The sequence below is a fragment of the Sebastes umbrosus genome, chromosome 18, assembly GCF_015220745.1.
Source record: "Sebastes umbrosus isolate fSebUmb1 chromosome 18, fSebUmb1.pri, whole genome shotgun sequence".
NCBI lineage: Eukaryota > Metazoa > Chordata > Actinopteri > Perciformes > Sebastidae > Sebastes > Sebastes umbrosus.
In genome coordinates this window covers 16,782,175-16,802,932 of record NC_051286.1, presented here as the reverse complement: position 1 = coordinate 16,802,932, position 20,758 = coordinate 16,782,175, and the positions used below count along the sequence as shown (strand labels likewise).

Below are 20,758 nucleotides of genomic sequence, written 5' to 3'. Positions count from 1 at the left end.
AACGAGGCAGGTGGTGGTGCACCAGGATAAGATGGAAGGCTGCGAAAGTAGTGCATGTGGTAGTTTGGATTGGAAGGAGGATGTGGAAAAAGTGGCTAAGAGTACGTGAAGTATCAGGAATAACAGAATGGGGTGTGATCTGAGGCATTTGGACAACAGGAAAAAAAAGATAGTGGATGAATAATTGAATAGAGGCCATTAGTGGATCCACAGTGTGGTGAAAGAGCAACGGGATACAGGGTGTTTGCCACAAGCTAATGGAGAAAATGGATGCAGAGTGTGTGGAAAAATATGTGGATGAGAGGAAGAGGTAGAGTCCTGAAACTAACCAGGATGTTAGAGTCACAGCACAGATATCACTTGGTTGTTTCTTATAAAAAAAAACTAATATTTTAGGGGCGAAACGTGCATCTTTGTGCCCTTTATCATGTACACGTATTGTAGTCATTTGCACGATAAATCAACACTATATCAAAGTTAACTATACGGTTTGAGAGTTACAGTAGCAACCTCGTGGCAGATTAGCAAAGGCTTCTCTTCCAGTGACCTGCTTTCCTGGGTAACTCATGGAGTGACGTGGAAATAAGCTCTTTTGGAGCTAAAGCCAATTTACCCCCAAAGATTAGGGCAGATCTGTCTGGACAGGCCAAAGACACAGCCTACCTCTGCCTCTCACACACACACCTAAGGAGATCTTTGGAAGAGAGATGAAGGAAGTAGAGGAATGAGGAGAGAGAGAGAGAGAGAGAGAGATGAAATGGGAAGATGGGGGATGGGAGGGCTTCGCAATGGGTGATCTTATTTGTCAAGTATAACATAAAGTAAAGTAGCTGAGCCACAAAGACACACAAACATAAACTATGGGGTGCTGACATTGTCTTTATTTCAGTTTATATGTGCAGCCAGAAGCTGTGTTGCGTTCCTTCTTAATAAGACAATGAAATAACCGTTTGTTTTCTTAAAAAAAGAAGAGCTCTTTTCAGGTTTCTATTCGGTCCTACATGGCAGTGAGACGATATTGAGCTGAATTTTTCAAAATCTCTTATTCTTGCACCTCGGCTACATTGCACAGCAAAAAGAAATAAATCATGAGGACCCACAAAAAAATATTATAACAAACATACCCACAAATTTGCATAAATACTAAAAAAAAAAACTACACTTCCTTCCCTCCCACCCAAAGTGTTTTAAACCAGGTTTTTAATTCACGATGAACACAGAGACAAAAAGCATGTTGCTCTGTAAATGCAGCACAGTTATATCAGTTTGAGACAGAGAAAAAGTCCATGACAATGTTGGGATTGGTAGATGAATGCAAACTAGTTAAATACAGTAGATGGCAGTTGTGAGAATGTTTCCGTTCACTACATTTTTTCAAATCTAAGTATTCGTAAACAGAAATTCCCCCCCCCAGAACCAAGAAAAAACCTTTGGTATAAACATATGCATGTTTTTTGTTGGTAATAGTTAAATTCATTAAAACTCTTTTAGAGCACTAGAAAATAAATTAGCATATTAAAGACTATTTAAGCTGTCAGTTAAAACAATACTGGAATCCAGAGTACAAAAGTTGGAGGTGAATTTTGGTTGATAAGTTAGTGGATGCTGAGCATTTTGTAGGTCCTTTTTAATATTTTGGTCCTATTATGGTCCAAAACACAGCATCTTGCTTGTTATGGAGACAACCAACACCCCTCTCTTCCTCTCAAACCCCCTTACACACACAAACACACACACCTCTACCCTTCCGCCGTTCAAAGTTGGTCACAAATCACATCCTTCTACTTTATTTGCAGGGATGATGAAGCCAGTCTGGTTTCTGTTTATCCCTTCTCTACCTCTCCCTCCTTCTCTGGCCCCTTAAAAACAACTGTCCTCTTTCTTTTAAGCCCCTCTTCCTCCTTTACTCCCTCTTCGCTCTTCCTTTCTTTAGCCTCTTCCCGTTATCCTCCGCCTCCTCCGCTTTGCTGTGGCCGTTAGTTACCATGGAGGAGGTGCCGTTCGCGACGGGCTTGCCTCCCTTCTGCGCGGAGGAAGGTTTGCGTCGGTAAGCGTGGTAGTAGAAGTTGGCGAAGAGGATGATGAAGGTGACGGCGTAGCCGATCAAAGCCCACTGCATCCAGGCGGGGAACGGGCAGCCGGTGTAGAGGGAGTGGCCGGCGTGGCCGATGGTCACGTGGAACTGGATCTGTTGAACGCACAAAAATGAATACACATTCATGTTGACATAATTAAAATAATTAAGCAAAAAAAAACACAGTAAAAAACGCAATAAACTTGCAGAATGCACAAGATGAAACAAAACATTTCTATCATCATGGATTAATCTAAGACATTCCTTATAATATACTGTATATAACATAACGTTTTATATAGACAGACATCAGTAACAAACTAACTTTAATATAATATATATATATATAATATAATTTAATTATTTTCTGCTTCTAAATAAAATATTACACGAGTACTGCACGATTTTGAAAAAATATCTAATTGTGACTATTTTGACTGATATTGCAATTGCGATACGATTTGCAATATTAGAGGGAATGATAATTTTTTGATCATTATTCTCATTTTCATTGAAAAACGTATTAAAATGATTATGGTGTGTTTTTAGCGGGGATCTGTACCAAACAAAGATGTTTTCTTAAGTCTGCAGAATATGATGTGTAGGCCATGACATCTCTGCAGCACCACAATATTTAATTTAAAATGGTATATTGACACACATTTTGCCTTTAACAAATATTGCGCCTCCTGTGATTTCCAAATTGCAGTAGTCCATATTGCGATTTCGATAAAATTTATATTATTGTGCAGCTCACAACAATGTGTATTTTGCTTAAAGCCAAATGAAACAACAGAATTTAACACTATAACATAAGTATATCTCAATGACCTCACGGCAATGTTACGACTAAACAAGAATAACGGTCAAATTTCTGCTAATAAAATGGTGATATTTCACCCAAAACACCCACAGAACACACACAACAAAAGTATTTTCCATAAAGTAAATACCCACCATCTGAATAATGGTGAGGTATTTCTTCCACCAGAGGTACTTCTGCATCTGAGGTCCCAGGGCTGCCAGGCCGTAGTAACCGTACATGAGGACGTGGATGGAAGAGTTGATGCCTGCACCGAAAAACGCTGTGGAAAGATGAAATGGTTCAAATCTGTATCAGTCGTGTTACTTATAAATGGCTAGCGTGCAACTGAATACCAGTGTTTCATAAGTGGCACAAAGACAACATCGATCTGACAACTTCAACAGCTGGACGTCACGAAGATTGAGATCCTTTTACTCACATTGTCCACCGGGGACCCACTTGATGCCGATCCACCAGAGGATGAACATGGTGCAGTGGTGGTAGACGTGGAGGAAGCTGACCTGGGTGAACTTCTTCCTCAGGATGAAAAAGACTGTGTCCAGGAATTCCACTCCTTTGGAGATGTAGTACCACCAGAGAGCAGATGCTATCTGAACACATCAAACAGGGTGGAGGGAATTATTGCAGCTCGCTGCGGTCGATCTTAGACACTTCTAACACCACTGAACCCGATAGCATCCATCATTGACAGATAACAGCTTTAGACTGCGAATACAACTTGCCGACACTGGTGTAGTACTCATTACAATCACTTAAGGTCCTAGTTAATCGGCCCTTTAAAAGAAGCTCTATACAATATTCAGAGCATTAATATAGAAGCAAATAACTATTTGCTATGTAACGTCTACCTGAGCAGAGAACGAAGTCCCTCTCCCTCTGTGTGTGTTGTAATACGAGATTCTCTGTGCTTTGCTGACATAGCTGGGCTGGCTGCGCTTGGTTTTAGTGCACGTTAGTGCATGTGAGTGTGCCCAAACGGCAGTTACAGCTGATAACACCGTCCCGACTGACGGCGCCGTCGCGGAAGCGTAGCGCCCACCCTCCAGTTCCCTCTCAGGTTAACACTGTTAGCTCTGTCAGCAGTGTTGCCTTTGTTTTCACTGTAAGCACCATTAAGCTACGAGCTGCCGTCTTCGCTGTCGCCATGTTGAGAGCCATGCGGAGGCAATAGAAGAATATGCTACCAATCTCGCATTTAACACCTTTAAAGCCACTCCATGATTCCACTCATGTAGGACAGTTGAGTGAAGTACTACTAATATTTAATTACTACTGCAGAGAGCAGTTTTCATTATATATATTTGTGAACAAGGTATAAAAAAAGAACTAAACACTAAATAAATCAAACCTGAATTAAAACAAAAACATACGGTAAAATAAAATCATACTGTGGGATGGCTAGCATGAAGTAAGGATCATAGTATACAGTCATAACATAAAATACTTGGTCACTCCGATATCATATATTAAGAGTAATTGTATGACGCACACTGTATTTCCCCCATTTGAGTGTCACAAATCACGCCGGATGTGTTCTCCTATTTAACTATTCACTCCTCACAGCCTAAGACACACATGCACATAGTACACATGGTTGCTCTCTAAGCCGCGTCGGTGTGGCATCATGCCATCATGTAAGAGCTAGGCATGGAGGGTGGAGACGGGGGCGGAGCGTTACGGTGGTGAGACCAATTACTCCCGCCTATCTGAGTGCAGGCCACACCCTGTTGGTCCCGTAATCACTAGAGGTATAAACTTTTATCTCTCTCTGTTTCTTTCCTCCTTTAACCCCCCGACAAATCTAAATGAACTTACTACTACTTTTGTTATTATCAAAACTTAAAACACTGATTTGTTTTAAGATAAGTTTTTGGTGCTTGTGTGCAGAGGTATGTGGATGTGCGTAGATGTGTCAGGTGATGTGTGTGTTGGAGGGAGCTTACCCTGACTTCATTGACATCGTTGGAGTAGCTGACAGGCTGACAGAGGTAGCTGTAGCCGGCTGCTCTAGAGGCTATTAGGAGCTGATGGGAAGAAAGAAAGCACAAACTCAGAAAATGGCTGAGGAAACTGGCTGATATTGAACACGAGTAATCCCTGTTGACACGTTATTTTTCTAGAAAGGAGGGTGCAAAAACTAAAAGATGTTCTTACCAACAAGTTTTGAGTTTTCTATAAAAACCAGGAGGTTGTTAGACACAATTAGAAATAATAATAGAGATAGTATGTTTAGAGAATGCCCATACATTAGACTTGCTATTCAACAATTTAAATGGCAAATTAAAGTGGTTTAACTGTGAGTAAGTGTCTTGTCTCTTTACGTTAAGTAGTAGGTTTGTCACAGTGGGCAGAATCACCGGTGGCATACGGTTGCCTACTGCTGCTGACACTGGTGTAATTGTCTCTACACCATCCTTATTGTCTTTTCTTGCCTTTTCGTGCATTCTTAGTTAGCAACGAGCAAAATGAAACATAGCTGGAGTTAGGACAGCTTCCCTATTTAAGCAAGTGTTTCTATAAAAGTTTCATTTTTTAAACCTACAGATTCTATAAACATAGTACTCAGTGGTTTTATGTCTAGTAAATGCCTTTGCATTTAATATAAAAAATGTGACGGTAAAGCCATGATTGACTGTCACAATTTTTCTTGGAGATAACCTGATATAAAGTAATTTGGTACCACTTGTATAGGGAGAATTTATCAGGATCTTATTTCGTAGTTGCCACGTTATCCCTTTAACTACATGTCATGGTGTACTACTGCAGTAATCCGCATGTCCTTTACCTCTTTGGCGATGTAGAAGTTGAGTACCACCATGCTGAAGTTGTAGACTATGAGGGTCTTCCTGAGTGTATAGGGCTGGCGGTTCTGCATGTATCTAGGCCCCGCCCACAGGAAGAGCAGGTACAGGCAGCTGATGGCCAGAGTGGGGACGGGAGATGACATCATCGGCCAGCTCTCCACCCTCTTGTCTGGAGGGAGAAAAGGGTTCATATATATAAGTGTATCAGGTAATCCTTGTGCTAGATAATGACATTGTAGCATTCTGGTGAACAATTAAAGGGAAAAGTTCAAGTACAATGTAGTAGTGCTTTTACAACATACTTTTTTGCAGTTTTTGCCCTTTCTGTTTCTGTTGACATCATTCTTATTGGTAATGCTAACCATTTACTTACCAGCCTCATTGTAAAAATACAGGGACAGTGCATGCACAGGATGTCACAAAATGAGTAAATTAACTATTTTTTTAGCAAGTCCCCAGTTTGACCATATTATCTAAATTATGTATTTCGGGGTGAAAACAAATTGCTAAAATTACTGCACAAAAATAACTGTGGCTACTTCCTGGTTCAACATTTCTATATAGTTATGCTATCACATAGAACATACTGTATCAAGCATGCTGACTTTTTTTGACACTTCCAGAAAAAGATAACTTTTCTGTGCACTCCGCTATCTGCCCAAGAAAGCTGGTGACTAAAAATATTATCCTAACCCATACGACTTTACCTGCAAATTTGTACTACAATGATAAACATTTTTCAATAATCATACATCTTAAGTTGCACACTGCCCTTGTGTGATGTAGAAAACAAGTGATTGTAAAGATCTTACCTGCTATAGTAAGGCCCCATTTGTAAAATTCTACAGTGTCATTCACAAAATGTGTTACAACCTCCATGGCTCTGCCTTTGGTCCCCGATTATACTGTGGCAGGGAGAGAAACAGAAACAGAGAGAGAGAAGCAGGAGAGACGACGTCAGTGAGAGACACCCAAAGTGAATTACAGGCCATGCGTATCCCATCAGTGTAACAAGTAGCATGAGGAGCTACTTAACCATTTTAGTATGTGTCACTCTCTAGGACTGCTCTTACTGAAACACATCTCTGCCATCATTATCTTACAAATATTCAAATATATTAAACTGAAACCAAAGATAACACTTTTTAGCATCCTGTCAAACTGACTTCTCAGGGTGTTGAGTTCCTACCAGATGATATGTTGAGTACATCCACAAGTGAGAGCCTTTCAGATAGAGATTTTGTATTATGCTGTGTCATATTATATGGCATTATTCAGCTTATTACACTTTTTTCAGCTTTGAAGCAAACATCCTAAAAGACCACATTAGAGCCCCGATCTCTTCAGTACGGTAACATTAACCTCCACAAGATGCTAATGCACTTTCCATTGATTCCTATGATTGCTGGGCCAGTCACAACAGTTTGAGATAATTGTAGGAAATAGGATGGAGGATGCTGGGTAATTTGTTTTTCCTCTGTTTCTGATACTTTTCTTTCTCATTCAGTTAGATAGGGAGGTACAGTAGGTAGATAGTAGGGGTGTAAGAAAATATTGAAAAAATTGAATATCACGATATTATATTTTGTGATACTGTATCGATTCTCAAAAACACTATCGATTTTTTAATTAATAGTTTACATGCAACGTTTAAATCGGTCAATACTTTATTTCACTGGCAACAAGATGCACCCTCTCAGTGTATGTGCCCTCTCAAAGTAGTGCTATGACGTTGGATCCCACTGTCCTGACTGCATAAAAAAGTCAACTTTTTTTACTCCGATTGTATGCATATGATGGTGTGCTCTTTATACTATGAGAGTTTTACTAAAATTAGATTTTAAAAATCGCAATATATCGTTTACACTATTGCATTATATTGTGATGTATTGAATCGTAACCCCTGTATCACGATATACGTATCGTATCGCCAGATTTTCTGCCAATACACAGCCCTAGTATAGATAGATAGATACATGGATATGCGTAATAATTCCTCTATTAAACTCCTTTAACTTACTAACAGGACAAATATGGTATAAAAAAAATCAAACTAAAAGTTAGTAATAATGATACCTAGTATATCAAGAGGGAAATGTGCACCCAAATGTCTGTAATTAAGCAGTATTACATTAGAAACCGAGAGCTGAGAGCAGGTGTCTCCATATTAATCTATAATTAATCTGATGATCAGGTGCCCTTTCAATAATTAATTGCTCTGTATACTGTGACTACCAGTGTGTGTTCGCTGACAGGAAAGTGCTGAGTATTTAGAGCAATATTGCACATGGGTGTGAGCAGCACCCAGATAATCTGCAGAATGGACTATTTTTTGCCGTATAACAACACACCGAGGCCAGGGTTTATTAGTTTAGCTGCAGTGGGCTGCGGAGGGACATCAGATAGAGAGGGGTTAACCGGGTTTGTACGCACACAAAAAGACAGGGGCGCATGTGTCAGCAGGTTTCGCTCACCCCGCTCAAGAGGCTTAAATTCAATTGATCAACGAGCTTAGATGTAGGCCTAAGTACAAATGCCCAACGACCCACAAGCCTATTTGATGGTTATCTGCCTATACATGTGCTATGAAAACACTAAAAAAAGTGCCTTGTTCATGAAGAAAATATAGAATAAAGTTGCACACAGTTAGAATAACACTATTACTGTACATTTTTTGCAATAATAATATATCTCACTGATAGCCTAATTTGTTTTAAAAGGTCTCTCACAGCAAATAAAATAATTTAGGGTGAGTTGCCGTAAAGTGTGACACTGCCTAATGTGGGACACCTATAAGCTCCAGTGGGTGTAGGTCTTCCTCAAACACATAAAAGTCAATACAAATATTGATATGTTACGTCTTTATAATATGCCTAAGTGCTTCAAAACAATTATACTCATTATTCTTTATTTATTTATTATTATTTCTAGTCTTATTGTTTGTTCGATGTCGTTTGATTCTTCATGTAACACATAAGTCTAGGTTTTGTAACAGCAATGACATTATAAGTGGTAAAATTACTGAACATGGGATTGCACATTTGGCCTTGAGTGTTTCCTACATTAATTACGGTGATTTTTAACAGACTTTTCAGTGTCCCACATTTCAGACATGACTGTCCCACATTAGCAAATCAAGATTTGTCTGAGATAACTTGGCATTAAAGGTTTGATATGTCTTACCATTTATTGTGATATATGTGATATCTGCATTTATTTATTTTGTTGTTTGTTTGTTTGATTAGGACACATCCTGGGGAATTAATGTTTTGGCTTCATATCACAATATATCCCAGAAAATGCCAAAAATGTCCCACATTAGGCTAATTCACCCACCTTATCTATAGGTTAATTAAATAATTAAAATGGGCGTTTTACCAAGGCTTAACAGGTGGGTGAAAGGTGCTGAGAGCAAATGAAGGATAACATTATCTAGCAAACTATATAAATGTTTTGATTGATTGAGTGTCGACCCAAATATAGAAATATATAATTGATTTTGATGTGGAAAAAAAAGGGCTGGGCTCTTTTCCAGCTAGGCTTCTTATAATTAAGCCCCAAAATGAGCCTTTTTTTAAATGTAAATGCAGGTGCAGGAAAAGCATTTATGCATGCACCAAAAAAACAAACAGACACACAATATTAAAAAACGTTTACTTACGTCCTCGATATTTAACAGCGTGTAATGACATCCGGTGCAATGTGATGCTCCAACTCCTCCTCTCAGTTACTGCTCCTCTCCTCTTCTCTCCTCTCCTTCTTCTTCTGCTAATCTACGTCGCTCCGGTTACAGTTTGACATTAAACAAGCAATTTTTGGCAAGAAACTACACAGAAGGCAAGTGAAAGAAGCTATGACTAAAGATAGGCCAATTATGCATTCAGTCCGTGCCGGCCGCTCAGCCGCATCATCTTCTTCTCCTCAGATCTCCCAGACACCGAGCAGCCAGGTGACACTGCGCATGCGTCAACTCACTCTCTTGTCTCTTAGTGATGGGAAGTCAGGCTCTTTTTAGTGATCCAGATCATTCGGCTCAGCTCAACCAAAAAACAAAAAGAGCCGTCTCTTTCGGCTCCCAAACGGCTCTTCGTTTTACCACTTCTTTATACTTTTATAATTCAGCGAAATTTAGCGCTGTTTTGACCTATGATTAGTATGTGTGCAAATTTGGAGTGCAGGGGGCTCTCCTGAAGACCTTTTATGACACGGTGGTGGCATCAGCCATTTTTTAGAGTGGTCTGCTGGGGCAGCAGCATCTCAGTTGTGGACAGGAAGAGACTAGACAGAGTGATCAGGAAGGCCAGCTCTGTCCTGGGATGCCCCCTCGACACAGTGGAGGATGATGGCTAAGCTGTCATCCATGATGGAGAATGACTCCCACTCCATGCAGGACACCATCTCAGCACTGGAGAGCTCCTTCAGCGACAGGCTGCTTCACCCAAAGTGTGTGAAGGAGCGCTATCGCAGGTCCTTCCTTCCTGCAGCTGTCAGACTCCACAACCAGCCCTGCTCCCAGTAGACCACAACCAGCCCTGCTCCCAGTAGACCACAACCAGCACTGCTTCCAGTAGACCACAACCAGCACTGCTCCCAGTAGACCACAACCAGCCCTGCTCCCAGTAGACCACAACCAGCCCTGCTCCCAGTAGACCACAACCAGCACTGCTTCCAGTAGACCACATACACACCAAAAACTGACAATAACCTGATATTTTCAGGTGGAATTTCATTCTCACTATGCAATATCATTTTCCACTTGTGCAATTTTGTTAATAGTCTGTTTATTGTCAATACTGTATATACTGCTCCTATTTTTATACTTCTTTATACTATGTTCTATTTAAATGGTTCATATGTTGTTTCACTTTATTTAGCTCTTTCTTTTACTGTGTTAGCTGATGCATCTTGTTTTTTGCACTATCCCCTTTGCTGCTGTACACTGCAAATTTCCCCACTGCGGGACTAATAAAGGAATATCTTATCTTATCTTATATATCACTTAAATTATTCCATATAATTATACTAAACTTTATAATTTCCAGAATACCGTAATTTTACATGCTGCTTCGTTTCCGACTGTCACTCATCTTGTCTGCTATTCGCGCACCGCACTCCTCTCTCTCTTTCTCTCCTCCTCTCCCTCCTGCTCTGTACCTGTAGACAGCGCGGAGAAGATCGTCCTATCATTCTGCCTTGAATTAAGTAAAGAAAAAAAAAGAAAAAGTCTCTCGGACGGGAGTCGGTTCTTATCGTTCACTTAAAAAGAGCCGGCTCTTTGAACCGGCTCGTTCGCGACCAACACATCACTACTTGTCTCGTGTGTGTGTGTCCTGACAAAGATGTCTACCTACTTCTGTTCATACTCGGTATTTACTATTACTATATGCCCTAAATAACCAAGGAACCAACTAATTAACCAACAAACGAACTAATAAATAGAAATAAATCCCTACAATGGGCTTTTTGTGTGTAAAGCTAAGCTAAAAATGCCTAAATCCATCTCCTTTTGGCTCTGCAGGTAATCTGGTGATACCGCCCATGATGTCATGCTGGTGTTAGCCCACAAGGTGGTGCTGTCAAGCTATCATTGGATCTTCAATCCACCAGACGAGCTCTCCTGGTCGCCACACAGCAGTAAGCAGTAAGTCAATGAAATTTCCAAGGCAGGCACATTGTTGGTCATTCATTTCATATTGAGTTTATTACACTTATAAACACTGTGAGTGAATTAAGGTCCTACCAAACGTCTGAGTGAAATTCTTCTTCTTAATGGTTTATTTAATAGGGACCAATACAATGTACATAGACAACTTAAAGGGGCTGTTTGTAAGAATCAGAAATGCTTGTTAACAGCGACACCTGTGGCCGTTAAGTCAACGAAAGTCAGTGTCGGGCTTGTGCTCGCTCTAAATAGACGAGCATCGCTAAAAACAGTGAGGCGACACACGTCAGCTAAAACCACAATATCACTCTATATTTCAGCTGCTTGGCAGTAATGTTAGCTGACCAGACGGAGGTCTCTCCATGAATCACTGCGGATCCTAGTGTTGGCTTTTCCTGCCTCAGCCTCCCGACCGCAGCCGGGGTGAGTCACCGGCACCCGGTCGGAGACGATAACGTTTCTCTTGAGGCTGAAGCAGGAAGAGAAACGTTATCGTCTCCGACCGGGTGCCGGTGTCTCCCTCCGGCCGCGGTCGGAGACGATAACGTTTCTCGCTGCAGAGCCTCGTCACTTCACAAGACACGGAAAACTTCTGTTGGTCTGGAGGAGATGTAGCAGTTATTTCTGCACAAACGTCCAGTATACATTTACTAGATATTCTCAGAGCTAAAGTAACTCTCCTGCAGTGTGTAGTTAGCGCGCATGACTGTCAGGTGGAGCGAGAACAAGCGTGGTGTGTGAGTGAAGGCAGGCAGGCAGAGGAGCAGAGTACAGTAGAGACACCAGCCCTGGAGACCAAAGCTACGATCTCCCTTGTGTCCTCCGACTGCGGCAACACTGTTTTGCAAGATGGGCTTCACTAGATAGAACTTTTTCGGTTTTGGTGCTTCCGTGTAGTTTGTGTTGGAGTCTGAGTCTGAACAGTGTAGCCACCCGCGAGCGCGCATGGGACACCGACCCGGGTGATTTATACGTGTAAGAAGTTACAGTCCCTTTGATATTGATAATGTCTAGCAAATTCTTTTTGCGGACCCCCTGACAGTGTGCCACGGACCCTTGGGGCTCCTCGGACCCCACTTTGAGAATCACTGATCCAGCCTGTCTTTCTTACTTTGCTTTTCCATGAACTAAGGTGACAGATGCAGCTGGACTGTGCTAACCTGGTTCAAAGACCAAAGCTGAAAACAAAAACAGTAAAGGAATGCAGTGAACCAAATCACATAAGTATAATGTTTCAAAATGAAACAATGAAAACATTGGTATATTTCAGAGTATTCAGGGTGTGGACGCAATAATATGGACACTTGTACAAAAAAACTCTCTGTGCAATACCTACTAGTGTAAAAATAGGGGCGGTTTTCACTGTGGTAAAACACTGCTATATCTCACAAGATGAAAGATAGCCACATGCACATTCACGATTTAGCTGTGAATTCACAGCTTATATGTCGACACGATAAAGAGTTGTAAAGACATTTATCTACTCCACCTAATATGGCATGAATGATATGTCGAAAGTAAATTATGCACACTACGAAGGATGCACTTGAAAAGTTGTTTCCGCTGGCACACTTTAGTCCACTTTGATCGCCTTGATGGTTCAGTTCCTGACTGCAATTGCACTGTAATTACGGTACTGGCAGTTAGTTGCTCAGGCAAACAGAAAAGCTCTCATTTCTAAAACTGATGATCTTAAGAGCATCCTGGCTGCAGGATGAATAAGAAAGTGGATGGTGTTGGAGAAGAACATCATTCAGACTGTCTCATAGTTGCAGTGTTTGTTTGTAGGTTCTGTGATTTGGGACTTGTCTTGCAGATGTGGACATACTGGCATGTGTCATGTACAGGCCAGCTGTAGCCTTTATGCTCATTGCCTGCAGTTGTAAATACGGTAGTAGCTTTGTCTACATCTGCAGCTTAAACTGCTGCTGGTGTTGCTTTCCCATCGTTAAGGTGGTGCAGGTTGGCTCGTGTCTGAGAATGACCGATAACAGATCCCCCATGAGGAGAACTTGCAGCCTGCTTAATGTGAATGTGTGACTTTGTGAGTGAGATAGTTTTACTTCTAAAAAAAGAGAACTTTACTTTTTTTTGTCAGATTCACCTGCCTGTGTGCCCACTGTTGCCCTTACCTCCCTTGCACACACACACACTTTCATATCTGTGTGGTCCTTTGGTTTGGCGTATTCAGAATGTGGTAAACGCCGAACGTGAAGGAGGCACGTCGGCGGTCCTATAATGAGAAATGTCATGACTGCTGGTCTGTAGTTCCACCGACCACATCAGGGCAACCTGGAAGGTGGTTGAGTCGGCTGCAGATATACGGGTTGAATAAATACACGTAATATTAGAACAGCCCTGAATAGTGCAGTAACAACTCTCGGCTGTATTAAAAGTGGGGTTGACTTTATGACTCATGTGACTTCTGGTAAGTGAGTCCCATTGAGTTGCGATCAGATTTATGATGTCTAAAAATTCTACATAAAGAATCAGTTAATATGCTTATTATAGAATTTATGTATTGGCTTAGTTACTGTATTTCAAATATGATAATGAAAAATTATTTTAAAGATTTGCTTTGCGGTTAAATGTAACAGAAAATTTTGGGAGAAACTTGTAAAAGCTATTTTAAATCAGATATTAAAACTGATGAATATAAGACAAGACTAAATTGAAAAGACTGTAGCCATCTTGTATGTGAGAGGAATGAGTGTCAAGAAGAAGAAGAAAACAAAGTGTTTATTCATATTCAGATGACTTTGACCACATCCATGTACAACAGGAAGAACACCAACAACGTTATGTATCTGTAAAGGTTAATAATGGCTTCATACGTTTTCAATATTGTCATTAGCAAAGCATGTTTGTTGTACTACCACAGAGTTTTGTTTCTCTCGTTGGAAAGTACCAGTTAACATTTAGAGACATGTGGTTTTAACAAAAGCGATAATGCTTCTCTCGCTGCCTGTTAGACTGTATCTGAACGTGCTCTTTAGCGTGTGTGGCTATATAGTAGAGTGTCATGTGTTGGTGACTGAACTTCCTGTTTTCACCCTTCCTATTTTCTTCATCTGGTGTCTTTCTGTCTTTTTTCAATCTCGCCCCGTTTGCTCTTTCTTTCACCTCACTTCACTCTTGGTCCCTTAGGTTGCATTTTCACGGCTTGTTAAATTAGCGTCTGTTAATCTTACACACTCTTTATGGTCTTCATATTTAATGTTTTACATCTGGCAGTGCCAAACATTTCACAATTTCCAACCCAGTGCAATCATCTCTTTTTCAGCCCCCCCAAAAGCATCCGTCAGAGATATATTAGCTTTAAGATTTATGCTGGAACGCACTGTGCACAAACCACCGACATTTCCTTCTGTGGGCTGCTTTCACAGCCAACCACCTGGGACGAAACCATTTTCCACATACCTCTGGAGCGGTGCACTGCTGTAAAAAAAGAAAGCCTTTTGGGAAATAGCACTTTTCCAAAACATTCTCCTGGTAAGGTGGTAATTTCTTTCACACGGGCCTCCTGTTACTGGGAAGTCAAATCTTGCAACATGAAGTATCTGTTTGCACTCACACACAAGTGCAGAAAAACTCATCCAACACTGGAATCCAACACATCAATGCATCGTTGTCATTTGGGGCGATTTTTGATGATGTGTGAGAGCACAGATAGGAATAACTCAGTCAAGATGTATTCGCAAAGTCCTGCCTCTTTTTCAACACAAGCAGCCAGGAAATTGCAGGCTCCTGGAGATTTAGCTCTTAGAGAGTGTATAGCATGCATACGTACTTTTCTCAATGGTGGCTCTGTGTGTATGGACTGTTAAGTGAGTATGCATGTGAACCCATGTGTGATGACTGACAAATGTCTGCACAATGAACATTACTGGTGAACTAGAGTGCACTTCCAGTGGAGAAAACATGATGAATTGCCCTTTTGGGCGCTCTTCCAGTAGGGAAAATATGATGAAGTGCCCTCTTGGGTGCCCTTCCAGTAGGGAAATTATGATGAAGTGACCTCTAAAGTGCTATTCCAGTAGAGAAAATATGATTAAGTGCCCTCTTTGGTGCCACTTTAGTGGAAAAAACATGATGAAGTGCCCCCTAAAGTGCCTTTCCAGTAGGGAAAACACGATGAAGTGACCTTTAAAGTGCCCTTCCAATAGAGAAAATATGATTAAGTGCCATCTAGGGTGCCCTTTTAGTGGACAAAACATGATGAAATGCCCTCTAAAGTGCCCTCTAAAGTGCCCTTCCAGTAGAGAAAATATGATTAAGTGCCCTCTATGGTGCCCTTTTAGTGGACAAAACATGATGAAGTGCCCTCTAGAGTGGCCTTAAAATTGAGAAGATACGATACAGTACCATATAGGTTGCCGTACATGCGAGAAAACCTTCTGCGCACTGGTGCACGACTGCATGCAACTGGTGCCCTTTTTAATTTTGAGTCTGCCACTGATGCACATGCATCCTAAAACAGGACTAAATCAGTTGGCGTTTTTTGTTGCAGGTTAAACACTGGATTACATCACACTCAAACGCAGGAAAGCGCAACAATTTCTCATGAACGACTGACTTTGTGCTCCTTTCATTAGTGCTCCTCGCCCTAACTACAGTTTCTACGATTCCCATCTAATTGCCGTGAGTCGTTTCCTTTCACAGTTTCTGTGTAATCTGGATCGAGTCCTTTGCATCGGAGTCTTTTCATATGGTTTTAATTTGAAAGGCATACGCTTCAGGCTGATATTTAACTGGCTCCATTCAGTAGCTGATCCCTCGGCGTCTATAGTGGCTCACTAGATGTGGCATTAGGTCACAGCATGTGCCGTTTTGAGGACAACTTGTCTTTTTTTTTTTTTTACTGCTTCCCATAAAACCAGGATTTGAGCTGCACACATTTAAATGTACTCTACATGTGCACACACACAGTGTCTTGTCCTCATTTGGCCTCTGCGTGAGGGGAAACCCCTCCCCTGCTGTAGTATGTGGCAAGCAGGGCCCACATGCACAATGTACCTCAACACAGGGCTGAAGATGGAGCACCAATTTTCCTTCCTGTTACTGTTATACCTTTCTTCATTTCTTCCCATGCTTTCTCATTCATCCCCTCCACCCCCACTCCCTTCTCTTAGCCAAAACCTTCTGCTACTGTCAGTTTCTATTTATTCAGCTTTTCACTCAGTCACCGCGTTTATGCTTCCCGTCTCTCAACTTTTAACCGTTTCCACTCATCATCATCTTTTCGGGGTAGTTTCTCTTCTGTTTTTCGTTTTCTTTCCTTCCTCATGTCCGTCCACACTCTTACGTCTGCTTTTGCATGCGCACACAAACACACACACGCGCACACTATTTATTCACGGTAGGTTGGTTGGCTGAGCATGCAGCAACGGCCTGATTACAGCTACACACTGAACATTGAATTAAATATTGCAGTACAACAGGAACAGACAGAACACGACAATAAACAAACAGAATCGGCTAAAGCACTTGATAAGGGATGATTCTTTAAACTCGTCTTGACATTACAGAGGAGGTTTAAGTGCTTTCATTTTTGGTGACCTTGCAAGTAATTCCAGTAAAATTAATCTTTATAAAAATCACTTACAGTAAACGGAAACTCAGTTAATCATTGCAGCGAGACAAACATGAACCGCAGTTCCAGAGAAGTAAAGATGAAATATAGAGAAGTCGATTTTCTGACAAGGGCGTCTTAAAACAAGTAATTATTACATCTCGCATGCAGGGAGGGCCGACCAACCATATCATTTTATAATGGTGAGTATTATAATTATCTCCAGTAGAGACGAATGGTTGACTCAGAACTAACTCCTTTTCCTACAACTCAGAGAGAAGTCAGGATAGAGTTACGGATTATTAGGCGACTGTCTCGTACAGATAGGTCCCAGTGTTACACCAAAATCGGTGACCGCAGAGAGCCAGCAACACACGAGGTCACCATTTCTGACGGCTGTCGTCAGAAAACGTGACCCCAATGTACCCATCTTTTGCTTTTCTTTTAGAGTTTTGTGAATATATCTTTTAAGTAAAAATATTAAAATACATTTTTAACAATTTTTGTGTATTTTCTATCACATATTTGCCTCATTTATTACACAGTTACAGCGGGGTCACCATTTCTGACGGCTTTCGTTGGCTCTCTGTGGTCACAGATTTCGTTGTGACACAGGCATTTCCAAAAGGCAGCAAAACATCCTGTGATAAAAGTAGTGAGCAAAATGGACAATGTGGACATTTCATTAAAGGACACGTGTGTGTGTGTTCACCATTTTGTGAAATAACTTCAATTCTGTTGTAAGAAATGTGATACACTTTTATTTCTCTCAACATATGGAACAGATACTTTGACAGGTTGTAAGATTATTACTGCTGGTAGCACTAAGAGAAGAGACTATATGGTGTACTATAATATTTTCATTACTTGTAAAACGACCTGTCAGTCACTGATGAGTGCAAACATAATACATGGGGAGATCTCTGTGGGGAGGGGAGGGGGTAGGGGGTCTCTTAGCTCGCTTTCTCTTTCTCCTCTGGTGAAATCTGAGTCTCAGCTCTTAAGCTGCAGCCTCTGTTAATAAGGAATGACATTCTTTGCCCTGGCTTTAGCCATACCGTAACCTATGCAGTGATCCTAAAAAACTGTTGCTTCATGCACTTAATGAAAACCAGGTTTGTGAAATAACTGCTGAAACATTCCAGTTAATATTACCAGATTTGTTACGAAGATTGATTCCCATCTGAAGTAAAATTTTAATGATGTGTTTCATCTGACACTTTTTGTTTTTACGGAGATATATTCTCTGTAAGCCTGCGGTGATGTCGTCACAGCACATTTTAACTGCACCACAGACACAACGGCAACCTCTATGACCAAACTCCACTCATTATTCAACTACCTATTTTATATTAACAGCATATTTGCATATAAAAAACACTGTTACAAGCTCCTCATTACCCACTTTACGGGCTCTCGCATAGTGATGAATATGCATTCTTAATGTGAACAGTATTGCTGTCTTTGTCTGTAAAAGTATGATAATATTTTGAGGGAAAATATTTTCCTCCTCAGACTAACGCTCGCTGGAAGCAGTTGCACTTTGTTCACTGTCTTGGCGGATACTGCAGGAAATCTGATTCTCAGGATTTTTCCTCGCTGGCATCCCCGTTGGTGCAGCCACTTTTATTTTGACTGCGTCCAGTGAAATTTGTCACAGTGTGCATGGTGGATGGTGTAATGCAAATCTATTAAAATGAAATAAAAAAAAAAAAACGGTTACACAAAACAAGTTATTAGATCAGTTTTTATTGTTACCAGAAGTTTGAGGTGCAGCCAACACAGGGTCTGCAACTGTGGCCTGGAAAGCAGGAGTCAACATGAGGTCCTTCCAGCACAGTGTGGTCACTGATTATATTTACAGCTGGTTCAGGACCAGCTCTGCCAATAAGCCCATAACGGGGACATGGTTAATGGGCAGATAGGCTGCACTGCCGATTTAAATTTGCTTCAGCTCTCCTCTCTGGCCTGTTTTTTTGCTCTGACAAACCTTTTAGTCACACTCAATGAAGATATCAGAAAAAGAGAAATGTAAGCTCAGAGCTTTATCAAATGTATTTTACAATTTCTTTTTTTATTGGGATTTTACAAACTGATTTTATCACAATATCAGTTAAGCTTGCAACATTTGAAATAATTACAGAAACAACAATTGTACCACAAAGTAAAGAAAGATACAAATAATAATAACATACAGGCGTAAATTACAATAATAACAATCCACTAAGCCAAAAGCAGCAAACTATAACTTAATCAAATACTATAGTTGAATAATGCATTGCTAATAATTAAATTAAAAAATTAAAAAAATAAAATTAAAAAAAAATTATAATAATAAATAGCAATAGAAATAATAAAGAAAATAAAGCAAAAAATAAATAAATGAAATTTCTACACGTTCAAGTACTGTACATGTGACGGGCTATGAGCTTTCCCAGTCTGTAATTTGAGTTAGGCTATCTTAGTATATAAGAAAAGTGTTCCATGTTGTGGTCCATGTTCTCTCAAACTTGTCTTTAACCCCCCTCAATGTTAACTTAAAGTATCAAATAGAACATCATTTCTGTAAGCCATGGGCCCATCAATAAGGCGTCGACCCATCAAGGTAGTAAAAGCAATAACGTTATACATCCCTGTGGGCCACATCGACTATCATACAAATTCAAAGAATATTGTTAAAGCTAGTACTATTGTGGATTAATACCTCTTTTGGCATTTATTATGTTTATAGATAAACGGCAAGATAGCGGATAAGTACAACACAAACCTGATGACTTCCAAAGACTCACAGATAAATCCAAATTCAGTCTCTCTCATTGATTTATTTTAATCTGATATATTATTGTTCTATTTTATTGACATTTTATTGCTTGTTTCTATTGTCACGGTCATGACATGGATGCTGTGTGCCACTGCTATTAGTCCTGCTTATTTAATTAGATAGAAATGAAAAATGACGGTTTTCCAAGCAAAATTGTAAATAGTCATCAAAGCGATTGGTTGTGTGCCTTCGGCATAGAGCTAACTACTGGCAAATACTGATACTACGCTAATACCATACATGTGCTATACTTTTTTGATACATTTAAAAGCCATTTTTGCGTAGACAACAAATACATGCAGGAAACAACACAAGATGTGCACTGATGGATGTCAATCAAAGTGTGACTTTGGAATATTCCTGCCAGTGAAACTTAAAGGATGCCATACACAAAGTTGAGTGCTTCAACTCCCATAATGCAACTCAATAGCATCTGTAATTAGACCGTCCCTGCCTGTTATACACCCTCATCTTTCAAACTCCAGTTTATAAAGCCGGTTTGCTGACATTAACCAACTGTTTTCACAGGCTGAGTCGTATTCTCCATGACGACTAAACTGACCTTTATGTGTAAAATAAGTGGCGTGCCCGTTTCTCAACAAAAACAAAGCAAATTGTTTTTCCAAAGACTCAATATTATATTTTCCTTTCCTTTTCAGAGATGTTCCTGGAGCTGAGTCACCTCTGTCACCATCTGTAAGTATCTCCTTCTATTGCTATAGCAGCACATTCCCAATCCAGCAAATTCACAATGCATATTGACAGCTTTGAGTATACTCATTTTTTTGTGACCGCCGCACTACATACTCTAAACCCGCTTATATTAGTATGTAGTATGGAATTGGGGCAGCATTAGTTGTAGGTAGGCACTGCAGGTATAGCAGTCGGTAGTTAATCCTCTGCCCCAGAGAGCTCAAAGCCTCTCAGCACTGTCACGTTCTGTTACTGTTAATCTGAACTGGATGCACTGCCAACGGGCTGACCCACTGCCTGCGACCC

At 40.5% G+C, this 20,758-nt stretch overlaps 1 protein-coding gene and 1 long non-coding RNA gene across 2 annotated transcripts; one reads left to right on the top strand and one right to left on the bottom strand.

The window, feature by feature from the left end:
• Nucleotides 1-859: 859 nt before the first annotated feature.
• LOC119477486 (elongation of very long chain fatty acids protein 4-like) lies at nucleotides 860-9,840 on the bottom strand. The gene is made up of 7 exons (XM_037751579.1): nucleotides 9,366-9,840; nucleotides 6,517-6,609; nucleotides 5,686-5,873; nucleotides 4,844-4,924; nucleotides 3,319-3,490; nucleotides 3,032-3,159; nucleotides 860-2,188 (listed from the first exon to the last, which is right to left on the bottom strand). Exons 2-7 carry the CDS (start codon nucleotides 6,581-6,583, stop codon nucleotides 1,904-1,906), a joined length of 921 nt encoding a protein of 306 aa, XP_037607507.1. The 5' UTR covers nucleotides 6,584-6,609; nucleotides 9,366-9,840; the 3' UTR covers nucleotides 860-1,903.
• Nucleotides 9,841-11,013: 1,173 nt separating this feature from the next.
• Nucleotides 11,014-20,455, top strand: LOC119477487. The gene is made up of 3 exons (XR_005204239.1): nucleotides 11,014-11,070; nucleotides 11,223-11,345; nucleotides 20,419-20,455. It is a non-coding gene; the product is annotated as an uncharacterized LOC119477487 (long non-coding RNA).
• Nucleotides 20,456-20,758: the final 303 nt, after the last annotated feature.